At 37.0% G+C, this 23444-nt stretch overlaps 2 protein-coding genes across 2 annotated transcripts in view; both read right to left on the bottom strand.

The window, feature by feature from the left end:
- Window positions 1–5397, bottom strand: part of ralgps1 (Ral GEF with PH domain and SH3 binding motif 1) — a 106841-nt gene extending 101444 nt beyond the window's left edge. The window contains exons 1-2 of the mRNA XM_084087305.1: window positions 5017–5397; window positions 4841–4931 (exon numbers count right to left, since the gene is read on the bottom strand). The gene's annotated coding sequence lies outside the window, so the exon portion shown is untranslated. The remainder of the gene's footprint in view (window positions 1–4840; window positions 4932–5016) is intronic.
- Window positions 5398–6206: 809 nt separating this feature from the next.
- zbtb34 (zinc finger and BTB domain containing 34) lies at window positions 6207–22339 on the bottom strand. The gene is made up of 3 exons (XM_084087306.1): window positions 22190–22339; window positions 12009–13569; window positions 6207–7226 (listed from the first exon to the last, which is right to left on the bottom strand). The coding sequence occupies exon 2, from the start codon at window positions 13533–13535 to the stop codon at window positions 12009–12011; it is 1527 nt and encodes a 508-aa protein (XP_083943432.1). The 5' UTR covers window positions 13536–13569; window positions 22190–22339; the 3' UTR covers window positions 6207–7226.
- Window positions 22340–23444: the final 1105 nt, after the last annotated feature.

Below are 23444 nucleotides of genomic sequence, written 5' to 3'. Positions count from 1 at the left end.
ATGGTGCATAAGTGTGTACACCCCTATGTTAAATTCCCATAGAGGCAGGCAGATTTTTATTTTTAAGTATTTTTTTTAAATTAATTTTTAGGATACTATGCATCCTGATAAAGTTCCCTTGGCCTTTGGAATTAAAATAGCCCCACATCATCACATATAATTCACCATACCTAGAGATTGGCATGGGGTACTTTCCATAAGATCATCTCTCAATGCAAATCAAACTAGCTTTTAGGCTAACTGAAATAAAACCATGCCAATCTCTAGGTATGGTGAATGCTATGTGATGATGTGGGGCTATTTTAATTCCAAAGGCCAAGGGAACTTTATCAGGATGCATAGTATCCTAAAAATTAATTTAAAAAAAATACTTAAAAATAAAAATCTGCCTGCCTCTATGGGAATTTAACATAGGGGTGTACACACTTATGCACCATGTATTTTAAGGAAGAACATTTATTTATTTACGATACATTATTCATTCACAAAGAAAATTGGTGTCCTAAAAGGTTGGATTTTTCCTAATTTTTTAAATTAAGGCATTAAGTTCAATTTCCAAAATATGATTTTTTATTCCTCTTTTTAGTCAACTTTAGCATGGGTGTATTAACTTATGCATTGCACTGTATATACATATACAGTGAGGAAAATAAGTATTTGAACACCCTGCTATTTTGCAAGTTCTCCCACTTGGAAATCATGGAGGGGTCTGAAATTGTCATCGTAGGTGCATGTCCACTGTGAGAGACATAATCTAAAAAAAAAAAATCCAGAAATCACAATATATGATTTTTTAACTATTTATTTGTATGATACAGCTGCAAATAAGTATTTGAACACCTGTCTATCAGCTAGAATTCTGACCCTCAAAGACCTGTTAGTCTGCCTTTAAAATGTCCACCTCCACTCCATTTATTATCCTAAATTAGATGCACCTGTTTGAGGTCGTTAGCTGCATAAAGACACCTGTCCACCCCATACAATCAGTAAGAATCCAACTACTAACATGGCCAAGACCAAAGAGCTGTCCAAAGACACTAGAGACAAAATTGTACGCCTCTACAAGGCTGGAAAGGGCTACGGGGAAATTGCCAAGCAGCTTGGTGAAAAAAGGTCCACTGTTGGAGCAATCATTAGAAAATGGAAGAAGCTAAACATGACTGTCAATCTCCCTCGGACTGGGGCTCCATGCAAGATCTCACCTCGTGGGGTCTCAATGATCCTAAGAAAGGTGAGAAATCAGCCCAGAACTACACGGGAGGAGCTGGTCAATGACCTGAAAAGAGCTGGGACCACCGTTTCCAAGGTTACTGTTGGTAATACACTAAGACGTCATGGTTTGAAATCATGCATGGCACGGAAGGTTCCCCTGCTTAAACCAGCACATGTCAAGGCCCGTCTTAAGTTTGCCAATGACCATTTGGATGATCCAGAGGAGTCATGGGAGAAAGTCATGTGGTCAGATGAGACCAAAATAGAACTTTTTGGTCATAATTCCACTAAACGTGTTTGGAAGAAGAAGAATGATGAGTACCATCCCAAGAACACCATCCCTACTGTGAAGCATGCGGGTGGTAGCATCATGCTTTGGGGGTGTTTTTCTGCACATGGGACAGGGCGACTGCACTGTATTAAGGAGAGGATGACCGGGGCCATGTATTGCGAGATTTTGGGGAACAACCTCCTTCCCTCAGTTAGAGCATTGAAGATGGGTCGAGGCTGGGTCTTCCAACATGACAATGACCCGAAGCACACAGCCAGGATAACCAAGGAGTGGCTCTGTAAGAAGCATATCAAGGTTCTGGCGTGGCCTAGCCAGTCTCCAGACCTAAACCCAATAGAGAATCTTTGGAGGGAGCTCAAACTCCGTGTTTCTCAGCGACAGCCCAGAAACCTGACTGATCTAGAGAAGATCTGTGTGGAGGAGTGGGCCAAAATCCCTCCTGCAGTGTGTGCAAACCTGGTGAAAAACTACAGGAAACGTTTGACCTCTGTAATTGCAAACAAAGGCTACTGTACCAAATATTAACATTGATTTTCTCAGGTGTTCAAATACTTATTTGCAGCTGTATCATACAAATAAATAGTTAAAAATCATACATTGTGATTTCTGGATTTTTTTTATTTTTATTATGTCTCTCACAGTGGACATGCACCTACGATGACAATTTCAGACCCCTCCATGATTTCTAAGTGGGAGAACTTGCAAAATAGCAGGGTGTTCAAATACTTATTTTCCTCACTGTATATATATATATATATATATATATATATATATATATATATATATATATATATATATACACACACACACACATCATAACATATATCGGCCGAAACCGATATGGTGGCTGATAGATCCCTATATGGCAACCGTTTACAATACATCTAATCATATCTAATGGCATCTAATCATGACCATAATGATCAACATTATATAGAAGTATTGATATTGTATGATAAATAGAAGTCACTATTATTGCAATAATTAATATTAGGCAAATATATAATAGGCCTGTCACAATCATGAATTTTGTGCTGACGATTTATTACAAACAAAATAATAATATAATAATAATATCAAGCGCATTATTCTGTATTACGTCATTAAAAGACAAAAATAAAACTACTCAAAATAGCTCAAATAACCATTTTAGAAAAAAAATCTATTAAAATAAATAAAACTGTTATTGGAAACAAGACTCACAGTGTGATTCAGACAGATTCAGCTGAAGCACCTGCAGCTGAGACATCTATAGTTTCTATGGCAACAGAAAGAGCTGTAATGTGTGCACTGTTCATATTTTTTATATTATACACATGAGGGCAGAGCAGTCTGCAGGCAACAATCTGCCACATTGGATGTCCAACATGTTCAACATTGCCAATGTTTCTTATCTCCTACTCTATAGCCTGCAGTATTGTACATCTCTCTTTCTCTAGTAGCCTAGAAAGAGTATGAATCTCAACAATATATTTATTTCATGTGACAGGCAGTGACTTACAGTGCATTCAAGGTATTAATTTTGTCAATATCAGTGCACCCTGGGAATTGAACCCATGACCTTGTCAATACTAGTGCTGTGCTCTACTAGTCAAGCTAAAACTCTAAGGTCTGAAACAAACAGAAAACATGGGTTGCTCCTGAAACAACAACAGATTTTCTCATCAGCACTTGCAGTAGACAGCAGATTTCACGGAGGCGTAACAAACAACAAAATATAGTATAGCAGATTATTTGGCTTCACTAGCACAATCTTGAAGGTTTGCCATCAACTCCAGTACGCGAGCAATACACAGCAATTTAAAGAAAATGACTGTGGAGGATAAGAAAAAAATATCTACTAGGGTAGGCTAAATGTTGATTTGAGATAGCAGAGCTAAATGAACTTTCTGGTAAATTACATAAATTTACAAATAGCACAGTCACACCACTATTTGATGAAAAGATAGTAAGGTAGTAAGATAAGTACAATAAGTAAAGTGGAGAGAACTAAATGCAATAAATAAACATGAGGTGCCAAAGAATTTAAATGCAAATGGAATAAATTAATTCTACAATCTCCGCAGAAGTAAATTTGACATTCATAACTCATCTAAAGTTATTAAGATTTACCTTTAACAGATAAGTATAATATTTAATAATACATAATCAGTTTCATGACATGTCTTACTATTTGAGAGTACATTAACTACTTGTACATTAGGAATTATATAATGTAATGAAGTTGTTAATTCTTATTACACCCAAAGGTATGTACCAAACCTTTCTGGACAAACTGTGTATGTGTGTAGTGACATTTTATTAGCCTTTGCAAAAAGACAGAAGTGCAGTATGTGCCAGAAAGGTGGATATATGGGAAATTTGCACATTTTGTTAATTCATTTGCATTTTCCCAGAAAAAAAACTAAAATATTAATATAATAAAATAATCCACACACACAAACTAGATAACACACTGTGTGTGCGTTTACTTCCGATACCATTACTTCAGAAATCATTCCGTCATCGCCAGATAATGAATTCCCAGGCAGCAAATCAATTTTAGTTGAACATATAACTTAAATTGTATGTTGCTTTTTTTAATATTCTAATAATAAGTTGCTATATTGAGGCTAATCAATCATCATAAATTACTATAATAATCTTAAATATTTGTAAAACTTACATAACCTAGATCTATAATTACAATATGTACCTTGGACTCTCAGCACTTTCCACAATGCCAATGTGAAAGTAGAACTACTGTAAATACAGGTGCTTTCCAAAGTCAGTCTCTCCAGGACAAAACATCAGCCACGTAAACAAACACAGTAGGTTGGTTCTTTCTGAAAATACCATAAAATAAAATAAAAAGCCTACATATCATCAGAATCATAGAGAACAGCTTCAGGTAGTATTTTATTGGCTAAGCTGTCTGTCATAATGTCAGTTACTGTATTGTTGTGATTCTCATTCCCATTCATATTTATACTGGTTGTTTAAATCATATCACAGTGCTGGTCTATCTGGCAGAGCATAATTCTAAATATTGATGAGACACCACATCAAAATCTCTTATTCCATCCATCAGTTTGCATAAGACACCAAATAGAAGAGAATCCTTACAGCAAAATAGCATCATAACATCTGAACAAAATACCGAGCATCCTGCAGAAGCACGTTGTTTTAGATGTAATGGCGTCATGCATCATATTGACAGTGTGGTACCCAGCTGGAGACAGGCAGACGACCCCCCCGTGACGCAACGCCATCCCTGTTGATACCGTTTTCATTTTGGGCTTCATCTTCTATACAGATAGAGATACAGATGCCAACGGCACGCACAATACAACTCACCTGTCAATGGAAATACGCCACTGTCCTCGTCCGCGGTTGAGATGCACGCGCGGCTCAACGCAAAGCGTATGTGTCTGTACTGCAGCGCGACCTTAAGGACACAAAAATCCAATTTGAAAGGATGCCCTCTCATCCACTGGACTATTTAAGCCTATTTCAGTTATTCTACTCCATACATGGACGTTGTCCTGGCAAAGCAGCGTGTTTAGAGCAGGTATGATGTCAAACGCTGAGGGCAGTCCTGTGTGTAGACACGATGCAGCCTGATGGTGGAGATGCGGGTCATTCGCCAACAGCTGGGCATCGACATCAGGAAGTGCTGTACATTTGATGGACAGAAGCTTTGACCAATCGCGTAGCGTCACACTATAATTGAATAACCAATCATTAATTAGGTCAATATAATGTCTCTTTGTTTTGTGCACTCTGCGTTGGAAATATGTGTGGACATATTTTTATTTTATTTTTCCCTTGAAGAAATTTAGTGTTTGTTTTTCATTTTTTGAAGAAATAGAGGTATTTTTTTTTTTTTTTTTAAATTATTTATATTGTGAGCTATTTGATATGCTATTATTTATGCGCCTATAAGCTTTATAATCTTTAAAAGTTTACTTTAAAAGTCTTATAATTTAGCCTTTAAGTGTTTGTGATACCACAAAGAGTTATAATGATACACATTTGAACAGTTAGGCTATGTGCACTGGTTTTCACTTAAACTTTTTATTTATGTTTATTTTCATGTGAAGTGGGACATATTTATTTGTTATGTATATAAAAACGTGATTTAGGACTTTGAATTAAATCTATGTCCCTGCATTAAAAAAAATAAAAAAAAATCAAACCAGCTTATGTGGCCAGTCTGGATTTTGGAACATGGCAGCTGGTTTGTTACTGGTCCAGTGTGGTTTGCCAGCTCTAACCAGATTGATCAAGGTTTACCAGGTCAATGTTGTCCCCACCAGCTGGTAGTCCATCTGATCATTCATAGATCAGTTTAACACACCATGGAGTCAAGACAAATGTCCCCTCAGGGACAATAAACTGTAAATTTTGACATAGAATTTACATATGTATTTTAAAATTTATTAATTTGCAATACACTTACAATATATAATTATTTTAATATATTTAAATTGAAAAAGTTTAAACTTTGAACTAAATTAGAATAACACAAAAAGTATTATAGCATTATTGAAAAGTGAATGTTTTATTCTAAAATGAATATGCGTGGGTTTATTAAGCTTCAGCATATTATTACTTTTCCAGTGCATGTGCTCCATCTAGTGGACATCGGCGTTAATGCACAAACACACACAAATCGCAATGCATATTTTCCTAGAATGAGCAAAGCAAGGATGTCCAGACATTTTGCCAAATCAGCATCTTTATTGTACAAACAAATGCATTTTTTTAATCTATTGACATTTCTTTGTATCATAAAAAAGCAATATACAAGCTTTAAGAACGAAAATAAAAAGCAGCACAGAATGATTATGAGTAAAATATATAATTTGAATAAATATACTTTTATATTTCATGCTATAAAATAAAATTCATAAATGGCGAGTTAATTGTTACAGCATCGGCGTCAGCTAGCTTAATGTACTTCATAGTTGTATAAAACAGTAGAGTTCTGAGGTTCACAGTTGGGTTGTGAGGTTGTACATATAGTGGATAACAGAAGGTTGGACAGAGTGCTACTGATACGACGAGAGCTAAAGATCTGCTTTCCTCAGCTGTGAAACTCCGCGCCCGTCCCATGCATTCAGGAAGAGCAAGAACGGAAACATTTAGGTGCATCATACTACACCTGTGAGGCAGACTGTTTTGGGAACCAATGACTGAGGAATTGTTTCCCCACCTGAAGTAAAAGTGCAAGCTTAGTTTTGGGCACACAAAGATCACTGCGCATCCAAAATGGCATTTTCTGAATACTAGTAAACCCTGAGTTCTACTTTTTTTACTTTTTGCAATGTCCCGAATACATGAGAGAACAAGAGTTTGAGTTAACGATTTTGCTGAAGTCCTCTGATTGGCTGTTTAATCTCGACGCATGAAGAAAGTAGATCTTTAGCGCACACCATAGCGGCAGGTTACATATCTCAAAGATCCCTTTCATATTTGCCATGGATAAAAAATAAATAAAATAAAAAGATGTGACTTTTCACCACTGACACTTTCAGGTAAATGAAGTACAAATAGAACGTGGACTGTTGTAACCGCAAAAACAAACCACACTGTAGAAGCATATTTGCCCAACCTGTCCAAGTTTTCACATAAAAGAATGTATATAAAAAATAAAAAATAAATCATCTCCTCATCATGAATGACCTCAGCTCCCTGACATCCTGAACGCATTCATTTTGAGACACGATCCTCCTGCGATCTGAGGCAGAAAGACACCAAAGAAGAAAAAAAAAATGCTTTTACAAAGGTTATTGCTTTTGCATATTACACAGTGGATACATGTTGGAAGTGTAGAACCGATGGAAGACTTCAAGATTTCCTTTTCTTCAATATCTCTAGGTTTAGCTCAGTGTTCATAAACTACCTGAAGTAAGTCAACAGTTTTCAACAGTTAAAAAGGACGAGCTGCACAATCAAAAAGTAGTCCAACAGCCTTCCCTGTAAACACTTCTTTTTTTGATGATTGAGCATGGCACAAACTGAACTGGTTTTATGTGAACAAAGCGAGTGAAAATGGACCATGAGTATCTAGGTCAGTTGGCGGAGTATGACTATAGTTCATTAAAAATCCTTAACAAGAGTATGTTAACCCCATATCACCGATTTAACATCATCTTTTTGCTTACACATTAAAACTGAAAAGAAACCTGACCAGTCGTAAAGCACCATTAAAGGGGAAACACATCCCAAGCGATAAAATATTTGAGGCCTTATGCGTCCCATAAGTTGGGAGTATTACATGGTCAATTATTCCCATATGGAATACATTTATTGATTATTATTTAAAAAAGGGTCATTAAGTGCATGCCAGGTGAAATATCACAAGAGATATAGCTATAAATGAAAATCACTTTCAAGTCTTAAGACCAAAAAAAAGGTCATCTGTAGTTTCGTTTTACAACGCAGAGGTCACCATGCAATTCTACTTGAACAATAAATGGGCCGGCATGCATATTTCCCCTCTCTAGACCAAACAATATACATAATACAGCGATCTGCTAACCTGAAAGCATCATTATTCTGATGAGATTATAGCCAAGCAAAAACCAACAAACGAAAACATGATTTTTTAAAACTTATTTTAAGAGGCAGCTTCCATAATGTGAAGCTGTTTGATTGTCCCATTTTATTTCAGCATATTCACTTTCAATCAAAACTGCATAATGACTCTGATGCGAAAATCTCTGTTGCTTCAATGCATATCAGTCCCCTCCAAATGGGATGTTTCCCCATAGAAACAAAAAAAAAGACATGAAAAAAGAACCCTTACTGCATGTTTTGATTATGATCTAGCAGGCATATTGCTTTTGTGTATAACCATTAGTTCAATATGTATACAAAAGACCAGGCTGAAACATTGATGCATCCAAAAATAACAAACAAACCCCTCATCTCATTCCCATAATCTTGAGTGGCAACAAAAAAATACAATGATCTGCTTAGTAAGTGATTCACGTACACTACTATTCAAAAGTTTGAGGTCGGTAAGATTTTTATAAATGTGAAATGTTGAAAGAAATCTCTTCTGTTCACCATGGCTGCATTTATTTGATCGAAAATACAGTAAAAACAGGAATATTGTTATTAAAACTTAAATGTTTATTTTTTGTATACTGTAAAATGACATTTTTTCCTGTGATGCAAAGCTGAATGTTCAGTGTCACAGGATCCTTTAGAAACCATTACAATATGTTGATTTGGTGATCAAGAAACATTTCTTATTATTATCAATGTCGAAAACAGTTGTGCTGCTTAAATTATGGAAATGGTGACATTTTTCAGGACTTTGATAAAGTGTAAGAGAATGGCATTTCTAATATGAAACCAAAAGCTTTTGTAACATTATAAAATGTCTTCAGTGTGTCACTTTTGAACAATTTAATGCATCCTTGCTGAATAAAAATTTCTTTCAAAATAATAATAATAATAAAAAAAATCATACTGACCCCAAATGGTAGTGTAGCCTATGTTTCATAGCAAGGCACCAGTTCAATCAACGTCCTCAACAAAACATCTGTTTGTACCATCACCTCTTTAAACAACACCCAAAGTCTGTTCTTCAAAAGCTAAAGCTAATGCTTACAGCTTCACTCATTGTAAAACATTAGCTCAACTAAACTTTTCAGCTTAACGCCAGTCTGTGTAATAAATGACAGTATGATGCTGGAAAATGAGACGAAAAAGATCTACTGACACCCCTAAAACAGATTCGTTTGTTCCAGGGCTTGGTTTTGGTCTTTCACGTCCGCTGCGCACTACACAAACCCTTTACGTTTTTTGGTTTGCTCTTTGGTTAGTGGCCCAAGTCATGAACAGGTACATTATGATAAAGGAACAGAGCAAATCTAAACATATTCAGCGAACAAAGCAGTCAGGCTTACAATGCTTCAAAATGACAAACATGTCACAGAATGACACCAAACATGCTCTGTCAGTAGTATGGCATTGAGCGTTTTGGCTCTTGATAACTGTAATAGAGTAATCACATTTGGCTCATTGTTCAAAACTGCCATTGATTCAAAGCTCAGAGCCGGAAAAAAAAACAAAAAAAAACATAAGGTATAAGGTTCATTCTCACTCATCTGCCAGTTTCACAAGCACATGAAGAGATTTTAATGGCACATTATAAATAATTTAGTATTCTAAAATATTGAGTAAAATAAAATACATTGATTTTAAGAGAAAAAAAAATATTGCAGTGCTGAAAATACTTAAACTGAGAAAGTAAAAAAAAAAAAAACTAAAGAAAGTGACTGCAACACTAAACTAAAAAAAAAAAAAAAACCACACAGAAGAGCACCATTAATGTAAGTCACAGAGTAGTTTAACTTATACTTTCAGAAAGACGTTTTGCCCAAGGCGTGACACTGGTGACATTTGAAAGAATCAAGGAGTTGTCTTGGTAGGATAATACCGCAGTCTCTAAACAAAAGGGTACGTTGCTTATCCAAAGTATCCTTGGTGGTTATTAAAGTGAACTTATGGAGGGTGTGGTAAGGTAAATATCTAAATGGTATGTCAAGCAAACTTGAAAGCACTTGAATGTTGAGAGAACGAGGCATGTTTTAATCTGTCTGAGCATCCAAAACTATAAATCAAATATATTGCAGACAGGGAGGCAGATGCTCGACTGTAGTGATAATGTAAAATATGAGTCTAGCGTATTGCTCATGAAGAAATGCTATTTTACTTGTTTTGCAGCTGCTTATCTTTTAGAATTAATAAGACAGTGTGGTGATAACAAAATGTATCTAAAATTGGCATGTGATACAACAAGGAGCCTTATTCAATCACAGGTAAAAAAAAAAAAAGAAAAAAAAGTGAGGTATGACGTTTTGCACCAGTTACATAAGTGAAAATGGATAGGAAGAGATATTGTCCAGGGCTCTCTCTTCACAATGTTCAACACATAAAAGTGCTCACAACAGTGGTACTGAAACTGCAGGTTTATCTTATTACTGCGCTATTGTAGTATGAAACCCAACACTATACCTCCCAGCATAAACAATACACCTCCATACTAACATAACAAAAGCAGTGAATCGTGAATTAATTTCTTGTACTGAAACACCATACGTTTTGGTCTGTAAATCAACAGATAGCATTAAGTGTGAGAAGCCTAAGAGATTCTTATCACAGCTGTCCGTTCCACACAACGTTACTGAAAAAAAACGAAAGCTCTTTCGAGCCAGCGAAACAAGTAAAGCTGTTTGAAATTTTAACCACTGATCAAGTGTGGACATTAATACTATAAATATTTCACCAAGAAGTTTTTTTTTTTTTTTTTTTTCCTTCTTCCCATGACGGTATGGCCCTTAGGCAATTTTCATGTCTTGAATTAACCCCTTTCAGAAACACATTTACAAATGTTAATTTATAATAAAGGCACACCCTCCTCGTGTCTGGGAAAAATCAAATTGCAAAATAATTGGGGTTTTTTTTGTGCGAAAGAAAGAAAGAAAGAAAGAAAGAAAGAAAGAAAGAAAGAAAGAAAGAAAGAAAGAAAGAAAGAAAGAAAGAAAGAAAGAAAGAAAGAAATATAATGTTACAGAAAGAGTGCATAACGACAGACTGTGATTCTAGGAAAAATATGGCATTGTATGAAAAGGTGGAAGAAAACAGCATCATATGTAGTAGATCCTAGATCCTGAAAATACACCACAGGTACACCTTGTACTAGCAATTTTCCCATAGACATACATAACATGGCTGCTAGAGAAAACTGAACAAGATTCATCCAGAATTCATACAATCACTAAAGAATATTTCACTGAAGTAGTATAAAGTGGAGATGTTTTGATCAGGGGTTTTTTGCCTCCGCATTACAACCCTTTGAAAAAACAAACAGAACTTTATTGAGAGAAGCTTCTTCCCCTCCGTTCAGGTTCTTTGCTATGAGGTAAAACCTGGCTGGAGTTGATGACAAGCTACAAATACTGTCCATTATGAGTATGTCGAGGTTGTGTAATGAGGTATTGAACAGATGTGTCTTGCACTGGCAGATAAACCATTCCTTGTGAGTGAGTGACCTACAGGCCACATGTGCAAAAACAGGTCAGGTAAAAGCGTGATATGACAAGCATCTCATCTGAGCTTTCACATTATTCATTATTGCAACATGCCTATATTACTCTGTAAATATGTTGAAAAACATGGAAATATATATAGATATATAAAAATGTGATAAAACTCTTAGGAGGCCTTGATTACAGAGACCTCCTCCCCAGTTATTTAATTCCCCGATTATAGGACTCCTTCCCTTTGAAAAAAAAACAACAACAACAACTCCTTAAAAACTCTTTCTCTCCGTCTTAGTCCTGTGTAGAACTTCCACAAAAATGGACGAGTAGAAAATGCGCAAGGCGGGTTATTTCTTGTCGTTCTTTAGAAACAGCTGGGCTTAATCATGAAAAGAGTAACCATTTAAGCTTCCTTATTAGATAAGTAGGACAAACAACCAAATTAATGGAAAAGGTTTTACTTAATATCCACGCAGGGGTTTGGACGCAGGGGTTTCTTCCGGACTACACTTGCCACTCTCTTCGCTGGCGGTTTTTATCGACAAATCATCGGGGTACGCTGCTCCGCAGGCTACTTCGCCCTCTGAGGTATCCTCTTGATCCCCTCTCTGGCCATCTGGTGCCTCTCCCAGCAAGTCAGTGTGATTATTAACTTCTGTGCCAGAGGTCATGTGCTTCTTGCGCAAGTGCTGGTTGAGTGTGCCTTGGAAGGGAAAACATTTGCCGCAGATCTGGCAGTGGAAGGGTTTGTTGTCCGTGTGGCCGCGGATGTGGTACTCCAGCTGATCTTTGCGGGTGTACTTCTTGCCGCAGAACTTGCAGACGAAGGGCGTGATGCCCATGTGCAGACGCATGTGACGGTCCAGGCTGCCCTTTTGATTGAAGGACTTGCCGCAGTAGATGCAGATGAGCCGCTCGTTGTAGGGGTACCACTGTCCACGGAAACTACGCTCCCTTACGTCGTTTTCGAAGGTAGTTGCCGTCGCAGGTGGATCTCCTTCGTCGGCACCAGGCTTGAGCTGAGTAAGTAGATCGGCTGGAAGAGGCACGGGACGTTTCGGTCGGGCACGACCACCCCGGACGCTGCTGAGCAAGGAACGAGATGGGCTAGAGGAACTCAGGCTGACAAAACAGGGGGAAGGTAGTGCCGAGTAAGTGTATCTGGCAGAGGAAAGCACAGGCCCGTACGATCCCACGCTGACAGCCAACACCTGCTCACCATCCACTAGCTCTGTGTGGTAGCCATCGTCACCTGCCGACGAGCTATCGGAGTAGCTGGGCCGGTCGGTTTTCTCCAGCTTTATATGGACATCTGTCACGTGCCCATCCTTCCCGATGAGTTCTATCTGTTCCGACTCAACCTCCATGGACACCTCCTGCTCAGATATGCCGTCGCTGCTCCCTCGGTCTGACTGACCCTCCTCCGCCATCCCCTTACCTGAGTTCCGCCCTTCCGCGCAATGATTCTGGCGAGGATAATAGGGTGGCGAAATCTGAGTGGGGTTTAAAAAGATACCACCATCTTTCACACCATTGGGTCCAGACCTTGAGGAGGTGCAATCGTCATCTGGATCTGTCCCATCAGGCACTGGGATGCTTATCTTGGAGTGAATACCCTCAAGAATTTGTGTGCATTTGTCAATCACAGCCTGCATTTGGAGGAAGCTGGCAGCCGTGAGGAAACTGATGACATCACGTAGGCGCAATGCCATGCGGCCAGTGTAGCAGAAGGCCAACAGCTGCTCAAACACCTCAGGGCTCTTGATTACGGAGATGGAGAGGCCACTCATTGTGCCAAGTGCTGAATGATCACGGAAGTATGGTGAACTGGCAGCCAAAACAGCCTTGTGGGCTCGGAACGGCTGGCCCTGAATGTGCACAATGATGTCGCACAGCTTGCCCTGGAGACGGAGCTCATTGAGCTGGTTCAGGACGGTGTTGCTGAACTCAGGTACATCAAACTCTATGAGGCTACCACAGTCCTCCATGACTCACTGACGTCTCTCCTGGTTTGTAGAGAACCTGAATGAAAGAAAACAATGTGTGAGGAAACACATTTATAGATATTAAAAAGATTAAGCTAAATGAATGGTATATTATATGTTAAGCACAGATGGAATTTGCATACTTTTTCACAGTTGTTGAAATCTGCAGGTAAAATTTGTTATAGCCTAGCTGACAGTACAGCAATCTTGTTGGTATTTGAATATATAGCCTAATCCAATTTGCCAAAATACTTATAAAAAAATGTAGAATTTTATGTATATAAGGCATCCTGATTCTGCGGAAATATGCGTTGACATTTGTGCATGAAGACATGTGGGCTTTGCTGTACAGCCATTTATCAACAGACACAATTTTTTTTTCCCCAGTGTACAGATCTTTGTATCATTGAGTTATATTTCTGTGTTAATTTCTAAATTTCCTATGGTTAAATTAACGAAGAAGCACATTGAAAAGCATAACCCTCTTGAACCTATAGGCTATTTCTGGAATGAACCAAGAGATTGAAACTGACACCCCATGATCATTCTCTTTCACATGTTTGGTACAGTTTTAATTGCGATCCAATTATGATATTGTGGTGTGTTTAATTGTGACTTATGTATTGCAATGTGTATTGTGTTTTGAGGTAGTTACTCAACCCTTGTGTGGTCCAATTATATAAAGCTCTAGTAATAATCAGCGCTTCCATTTCAGAACAGTAGAGTACAGTACAAATCTACACATTAACCCAATAAACAAACAAAATATGCCGTTGATACATTGGCACCAACCTGTCTAGTGTCTAACCACAATTCACCAGTCTTTTTGCACATGAGAGTAACCATGCTGTTGTACAATGCACATGCAACATCCACATGAGAAAAACAGTTCCATTTACTCATAGACAACATTCGTTTAACTAGTGCATTAGTCTTACATTTTGAAACATTTACCTTTTCGTAAAAATGTAGATTGGTCTAATTTGATACCAAAAAGTAAGACCCCACATGAGAAAAACAGTTCCATTTACTCATAGACAACATTCGTTTAACTAGTGCATTAGTCTTACATTTTGAAACATTTACCTTTTCGTAAAAATGTAGATTGGTCTAATTTGATACCAAAAAGTAAGACTGATTACCCCTTTGACTAACTGCTAGTTGGTCATACTAGTACTTAAAGGGTTAGTTCACCCAAAAATTAAATTTCTGTCATTAAACACTCACCCGAAGATAAAAGAAGGTCTTACGGGTTTGGAACAACATGAGGGTGAGTATTATCAGTGTTTAAAATAGTTGTGCTGTTTAATATTTTTGTGGAAACCGTAATACATCTTTTTCAGGATTCTTTAATGATTTTAACAATTTATTTGAAATTGAAATCTTTCGACAAATTTATTTACATCAGTAAACATCAATTTAATAAATAAATAAATCATATGTGACCCCAAACTATTGAATGTTAGTGTACATTTTGGCATTAGTTTGTGGATGTCAATGGGGTAAATGCTAGGGATGCACCAATATGATTTTGGCCGATACCAATAATGCTTTATATTTGAAAGCCGATTACTGATATAATCGGCTTTCTCCAAGACATATGATAAAAGGTTAACAAAAATGTACTATTGATTAAAATGCTAAATATGATATTACATTGTGGATGTAAATGAATAGGGTTGGACTTGGTGCTGGAAACCCAATGCACAGGACAATGGTGACACCAGAATAAAAATATTCATGATTCTGAAGCTGAAAATACAGAATTATTTTAGACGAATATTCTTGCACTCTGTCACTGGCTAGATATATTTAAAATAATGTAGGCCACTTTTTACTGGTAAAGTAAGACATTTGGCATTATCAGGACCCACAAATATTCCCCCATTGCATTATTATACATTATATTCAACATTACATAGGCTATAGTAGTTACTAGTAGTTAATATAATACTGACTAAAACTAAAACCCTGAAAACTAGAATTTTTTTTCCCCTCACACAGTAATTTTTATTTTGGGTGAACTATACACAATATATATTGTCGCTATCCACAATACATATTGTTGCATTTTTGTATTGCGATATATTGTGACACAATATATTGTTACACCCCTAGTCTACATAAAGACAATGATGAAATTATTTTATTAAACCATATTGTTTATGAAAATAATACGAGCAAAAAAAGTGCTAGTTATTAAATGCATAATTTGTTTTTGTTTTTGAAAAAGAAACATCTTAAACTAATAATACGGTTTCAAATAACAGCATTGCTGTTTGAGCAGCATGCGCTGAAGCTAAAGAGCTGAATGAACACCGGGAAACTGAAGCGCTTTGTTAGCGGGTTAATTAACTCAACAGAACCTATATTAGATTCATCATAGATATTTATGCAACATAAACATAACATTACAACTTACATCTGCACAAAATTAACTAATTATGTGGTGGATGCGCTCCTCCCGTAACACGCTGAAACACTAGCCTAAACCCAAAGAACTAGCCTAACAACGTTTTATTACTAGTGTTCTCATTATGTATATGACAGTCCAAGTCATAGTTAATGCAACATTAATTGCCGTTTGAGCTGCGCGTGCTAAAGCTTAAGATGATCACTGGTAAACAGGAGTGCATTACTACCGCGTTAATTAACTTAACCAAAAACATTCTATATGTGATAAATCATATATAAACACAAAATAAACATGATATTACAACTTACAATTGCACACTAGGTTGCAAATGCACCAGCACCCATGACTGTGCGTGTCATGAAGGTGTGGATGCACTCATCCTGTAACAGGGCGAACCAAGAATTCACAGCATTCTTTTACAGTGTAGCCTATAGCAAAGACAGACTTGCATTGCACTTAACTGCATTTCCTTTTCAAAGTAATTCCAATCATATTTTACGCAATTCAAAACCATCATGGCAAACAGTGCACATCTGAAGTTCAACTGAAGGACATAATACATTATCTACTGTATCAGCCTTAATATTTCGTTGAAATTTAAATATTTTGGCCAATACCGATATGGTGGCCAATAGATTGTGCATCCCTAGTAAATGCGTAATAAGACACAACATCTGACTAATTAGCTTCATAAATCAGAAAAAAGACTAGGGAATATATGGCCAGTTGCAGTGAGGCTCCAGAGAGCAACAGTTTTAGTGAAGCATCTAGTGTATACTTTAATCCAAAACATGAATCCCTTGTGTGCTGCATAGATTGAAGCTCAAGCACTTTAAAGACTCAACAGACATCTCTACCTATTTAAATGACAAAGACAGCCTATGGCCATGACTGGTCTTCAAACGCACTTAAATCCATCAAGTATTAGAGTAGTTCATATAGTGCTCTTAAGCAAAGGCGTCATCAAGAGCAACGTCTAAAAAGCAGAGGGAAAATACCTGGGAACCAATAAGATCTTCATGGGTGTGTGCAGAGAATTCATTAGATCAAGTTGATACATGGCCAAGAACGATGTGGGAGAAAGAGTGATCCATCAATAAGAGCATAAAAGTAAAAACTGCAGCCACTTAGCTTGCAAGTAATATGTTGAACAGAACACCACATTATAAAAGCTGCATTTAAAAAGAAATGGGAAAAAGCAGAATTTGCAAGAATTCTGTAAATGAAAAGTTGTTGTTCTTATCTTCCTCTTTACATTCTCCCAGGCCCTCCTACGCCTCCAACCACCTAAAGTCTCATCTTCTCACTCTCTAGTCTAGATTCAACGCGAGTCTCAGTCAGCAATTTTGGGAGAGTAAACACTTTCTCCGATTGGCAGGGCTTGCCAAGAAACCCGTCTCACCACCCATATGTTGTCATTCTGCCATGGTCAAGAGAGAAAGAAAGAGGGGAGGAGGACTCAAAGAAACACCAGAAAGTAAGAGAAACAATGTCAAATATCTATATAGTTCGTCTAATATATAAAATGAATTAAAAAAATGACTTACTTTAGATGGAAAGGAAATAAACAAAGTAGCCAACAGGGCACTCAGTAATCTGGTAAGTTTGTGCATACTGGGAATCATATTTTTTCAAATAAAGACATGGTAACACTAATTTTACGTGCAGCACACAGTGAAAATGGCATAAATATGACATAGTGGGCAAATGAATATAGCGCAGCATATTTTGAAATCAAGGGTTTAAACTAAGTTTGTTGATCGTGTGTCTCAACGAACCTGAACTCTCCTGTCCGCATTTAATCACATGGACCGACCGTCACTCACAGAGTAACACATTCATGCAGGCTACAAATGCGCACTTCAGAATATCTGACAGCTGGATTCAACTAAGTCTGCAAGGTTTGTGAAATTAAATGTTTATTAGATATTCCAAAAACAATATTTTAAATGATAAATGCGTATTTGCTGAATGCTGACGGTTTTTAAACATGCACACATAAAAACAGATTGTGAAAGAAAATGGATGTGAAAAAAAATGTGGAAAATCATGTTTAACATATCTAGTAGACGTTACATTCTATTTCCTTTACATTCACACTTTCACAGAGGGAAGCCATGTCAAAAAGGAGCTGTGCCACTTGCCCACTTCTATGAAAACCAAGCTGAACTTGAAAATCAAGAATGTATACTCAGTTGATCTGGTGGACCCAAGGGGTCTTGGCAGCACTCCAGGGAGATGCAATCGCAGGTTTCACACTCAGGCTTGAGTCCTTGAGGGGAGATTTTAACACAGCTCTTGAGCATTGACAACAATCAAATTATGAAACCACTTCCTCATAGTATAGGCTACTCTAGGTTGCAAGTAGGGGCATATTAAAATGGCGGATTGCTGAGAAGATTGATTGTTAAAAGGTCATCAAAATAAGATAAGACGGCAACGTCATGTAAAAGATTTGGCAATATGCATATCAAAGCTAATTTTTTTTTGGCCATCAAAGAGCTGTTCCAGTTGAAGGGATCGAGTTGCCTTGGTTCACTCCATGACACATCTTCATATCTAACCGATAGGTTACTTATTGTATCTCTTAACTAGTGGATCAGCAATTTAAATATTCTAAAACGGCAATTTTACACGCATTTGTATTACTAAGCAGATCAAATCAGACATTGAAATTAGGTAAACACCATCTCAGCCAAATTCATCTTTCTTAGGTTCATCTAAATTAGCCTTTTTTTAAACACATTACAGTAAAATCTGTACTATGGCCCCATTTAATTCCCAAATATCAGTAAACAGAAGAAAAATTGACACACACACACACACACACTACCCAGAATCCCTAAACAACAGTAAAAATAAAAACTCATGGCTAACTGGGAAAACTTATTTTACCGGTTCACTGAGCAAGCCGTTAAGAGTGGAAACTGCCATATCAGCATTGGCAAATGAACGCTGCAGAAGGCCTGCTTCAAGATAAGCAGCTTTCAGCCTATTCTGCAAAATAAAACCTAGTCCAGTACTGCCAAAAATGCTTAACATGCACAGTCTGGCAGGAGGAAACCGATAGGCCGTGAGAGGGCGGAAAAGCTGCCAGAAGTGCTTGCAAACATTGTGGGGAACTGTTTTCAAGAACTACCACTAGAATGCTGAGCAATATGACTTATCTCAACAACACTTTGATTGAACAACAGGGCTTGACAATAAGGCCTGCCCGATGAAAGTTTCTCAGGAGAGTTAACGGAATTGTCACCGCCCTGATCGGGTCCGTCATCACGAAAGTGTTAGTTTTGTCGATTTAAACATTCAAGCGCAAGAGGAACATTCAAGCTTTAGCTACCGCTGTGTTGTTGAGCTCTATATTATCTTGATATATGCTAGTTAGCATAACATTACAGCAATGTTTTGACAGTGGCGGTTATAGAAATATGTGACTAGTGATTGCAGTTTGTAAAACTAGTCACATATTTCTATAACCGCCGCTGTCAAAGAATTGCTGTAATGTTAAGCTGCTAGCATATATCAAGATAATATAGAGCTCAACAACACAGCGGTAGCTAATAAAAAAAATGGGTCAGAAGCTCTGGGTATCATCCCTGGTCCCAGGCATGAGGCTACACCAAAGGAATCTTCAGTTAAAACGCTAACATATTGCTCCTGATCGTGACAGGAGAAAGATCATAAAAAGGCCAATGTGCATTAAGAACATACTCCAGGCCCATTCTGTGCCTTCTACCATCGCCATCCACGACTCCGGCCATTTTATTGGCAAGAAAAGAAAAGCTACATCAAAGGGAATCTGCTGCACAAAATCGAAAGGATAATTAAGAATCGCTATAAAGGAACTGGCAAGGGAAATCAGCCAGGCTTTGCATATCCAACAGGCATAATCAGAGTGGATAAAAATACCACCAAGTCATTCTGTTTTGCTTCGGGTGCGCAGGTCAAAGGCATCCTTTCTTCTTTCCCAAGTCAATCCCCATTGAAGCTGGCCAAGAGACAAGGAATACACAGCCAAAGCCCACTGAACCACAAGCTTCAGGTACAAACTGCTCATCAATGTTCCCAAAACATTCAAGTATTATACTCACAGCCAATGTCATAAGATTCAGAAACCTGAGCATTAGATCCTGAGCAGTGGATGTGATGTCTTGTGTAAGGTAGCCTACAAGAAAAAATCCTTCTCCTTTTTTGTGCTATAAATCTGCCATAACAGGAGAATTTACTAACCAAAACCCCTTAACAGCTAATACTGAAGAGAAGCAGACACAGCCACAAAAATGAAAGGTTTATCGAGTGCAAAACAATAATGCCTACTCATGCACACAGCTTAATTGGTTTGGCTCCGTCTGTTCAGACAAGCCTGGTTGAGAAAACATTCTGAGTGGTTAGGAGGGACATTAATGACTCCTGAATGCCGTAACATGGCTTTTAAGATGACAAGGACATGGGGAAAACCAAAATGAAGACACTTCCTGATGAGCAAATGCAAAAATTGTACTTTCAATTTCAGACTATTGCTCAAATAAATACATTCTTCAGGTACACAATCACCTTGAACACATGCCAGAGGCTAATTTCAACATCACTGAACGTATACCTTTATCAAAAAGGTACGGAATGTTCAGAACGGTTCCGTTCCACTGACCTGCGTCTCAGGTTTTTAACAGCAATAACTCAATCTGTGTGAACTGTTAAAAATGGTTAAAAATCAATTCCCCTAGGGAGAAAATGAATGGGATTGTTACTTCCGGAACCCAACTGTTGCACTATATTATTCTTGCAATTTGTTTGTCAGACTGTCCATTTTACCTATTAGCCTGCATTTTCCAAGCAGCTGCTTTTATCCAAAATGACTTGCAAATGAGAAAAAACTAAAGCAATTTATCACACAGAAACCAACAATAACCAGTATTGCAAAAGCTAGCGCAAAAAAAAAACGTAAATGCTGAAAGGTAAATAAAAGATACATGTTATTTTATTCTTGATAACAGCAAAGTAAGCAATCAAATAGCCTAACTCACATATCATTGCTGAACTACCATGCTGAGTTGAACAACCCTATTTGTCCTGCCCTTTAAACCCGTTATATTGTGTGGTGTATGGCTTTATTCCAAGTCTTATGATAAAAGTCCAAAATGATGGACAGTACAAACAGAACAACTCACTTCAGAAAAAGATTTCAAACACATTCACGACAAGGAATTTTTATGCCACATGAACAACCAATGAAAGTGAAACTGTTTTTGACATTCACCTGAAACACACACATTAAAAAAAAAAATTGTAAAATATTTTAAAGTCATCTTATAGACACAGTACTGTTTGTAGATAGTTGCATACATTATGCCATGTGGAATTTAAAGGGTCAATTCACCCAAAATGACAGGCAGAATATAATTTAGGGACACCATCCACGTTCATTTTCCTTATCATTTTGAGTTAACTAACCATTTAACAAAAACGAAACTAACTCAAAACCAAACTTAACCATTAGAGACAGTAAACTGCATCCAATACTGTTACGAATTTAATACATTAATCATGGTTTACTAAGCCAATTAAATGTAATTTCACTTTAACTTCAAATAAATCATTACCACCTTGTTAAATAAATCCGTAACGGCTCAATTGAATTGAATCAGTCCCCGACTGTTTTTTTTTTTTTTTTAAACCAAGTGAGCAGAATGTTTAAGCATAACAGGCACGTTCAAACGCATCTATAAAACGGTCTAGGTAGGCAGCTCTAGTTACTGTGACAGCCAATGTCTTACACTTTTTAGATATTTTTAGTACCTTAATGAAATTAGTTAACGTAAGTTACTTTTGCGTCACTTCTACGGCTGTGATCAAAAGTTTTACTTGTCTAAAACAAATTCAGGGTGTGAAAGTGGCCCTCTTGCTTGTGATTGAGGGGAATGCGGAATGTGGAGGTTGGCAGTTAATACTGACTGCATCTGAAGGGAAAACAAACACGTACGCTTCGTTGAACAGCTATCGAACGGTGTAAAACGGCCCATGACCGTTTAATTTGCTCGGCGCTGCATGCGAACTCTCCCACATTACATTTGCGACAGCCGAGTTGCTGCCAGGCTAGCTCGTACCAAAGCTGTCACGGAATGCTAACAAGTTAGCCGGTTAGCGGCATGTATTTAGATGCGTCCGATAGAACTGCGCCAAATAGACCAACGGTGACGTCTGAGCAGATATAATATGCGCCGTTAATAAAGTCGCGTCTCACCTTCTCCAATCAAACGTCGCCCATTCCTCTGCACAGCGACTCGCTTTAGCTCCTTCCCCAGCTGTGCTCCTCTGCCGTTGCTATTTTTCCAGCTCTCTGCCAAACCGGAAGTGGACGCGTGCGGTCTCCAGGGGACGCGCTCTGTCTCTCGAGTTTCTTGACGTGCTGTCAAGGAAATCTTCCTGTGGATGCTATAGAGATCAGCGGTAGGACTCGCCCCCTTTCCTCTGACTTTTCGGTACAAGGGTCGGGGAGTGTATGTTTAAGGATGTTAGCTTTGTTGCAATAATTTCAGTGAAGGGTATCCAGTCTTCATTTCCGTGAATACCCAGATTGGGAGGCCAGTATAAATCGTTAAAGGACCATAAAGGCTATAATAATAATAATAATAATAATAATATTTTTTATTGTCATTATTATCATTATATGGGCTAGTAACATAATTATTTTATATTTTATAATAATACAAAATTATTATTATTATTATTATTAGGTCTAGTAAAAGGGTTTTATAATATTATTATTTTAAAATATTATTATAATATTATAAGATAATAATAATATTATAAACAATAATAATACTAATTATTATTATTGTTATCATATTTATTATTATTATTATTATTATTAGGGCTTTTAGTTGTAGTAGTAGTAGTAGTATTGATTATAGTTATACATTTATGTTTCGTTTATAATTTTATAAATATAATAATATAAAATAATAATATTAATTATTATTATTATTATCATCATCATCATCATATTTGCATTATTATCATTATAAATAATCAAATAAAATACAACAATATACATTATGGATTAAAAAGTAAATAACTTAATTATTAATTATAATAAATTAATTATTTCAGGATATTTTAACATGAGTTAACATTTTGAAAACACAAATATTAGGTTAATCAGAGCCAGTTTCATAACACTGTGTCTTAATAACTAGTCAACTAGCAGTTAGCCAGGGGGCAATCAGTCTTATTATATACATATTCAAATTAGACCAATCTGTGTTTTTTATATAACTGGCTTAAAAAGTTATGAGCATCTTAAAGAAAAACAATTGAAGACTAACTTGTAAGACTAGTTTTAGCCGTTTATGCAAACGGCCACAGATCACGTATAGCCTACTACAGTTACATGTGTTTATTGTATTGTCGTTATCGTTGTATTATCATTTTTGTTGCATATCATTTTGGTGGAGAGTATAGCTAAAATCTTACACAATTAAATATATTAATTAAAT

Source organism: Abramis brama (assembly GCF_963993115.1).
Source record: "Abramis brama genome assembly, chromosome: 16".
NCBI classification, from domain to species: Eukaryota; Metazoa; Chordata; class Actinopteri; order Cypriniformes; family Leuciscidae; genus Abramis; species Abramis brama.
Note: the sequence above shows the minus strand (reverse complement) of the source record. Positions and strands in the feature narration are given on the sequence as shown.

What these genes read in the sequence shown, in the direction of transcription:
- zbtb34 (XM_084087306.1), bottom strand. Translation starts at nt 13,535, where the DNA reads ATGGAGGACTGTGGTAGCCTCATAGAGTTTGATGTACCTGAGTTCAGC.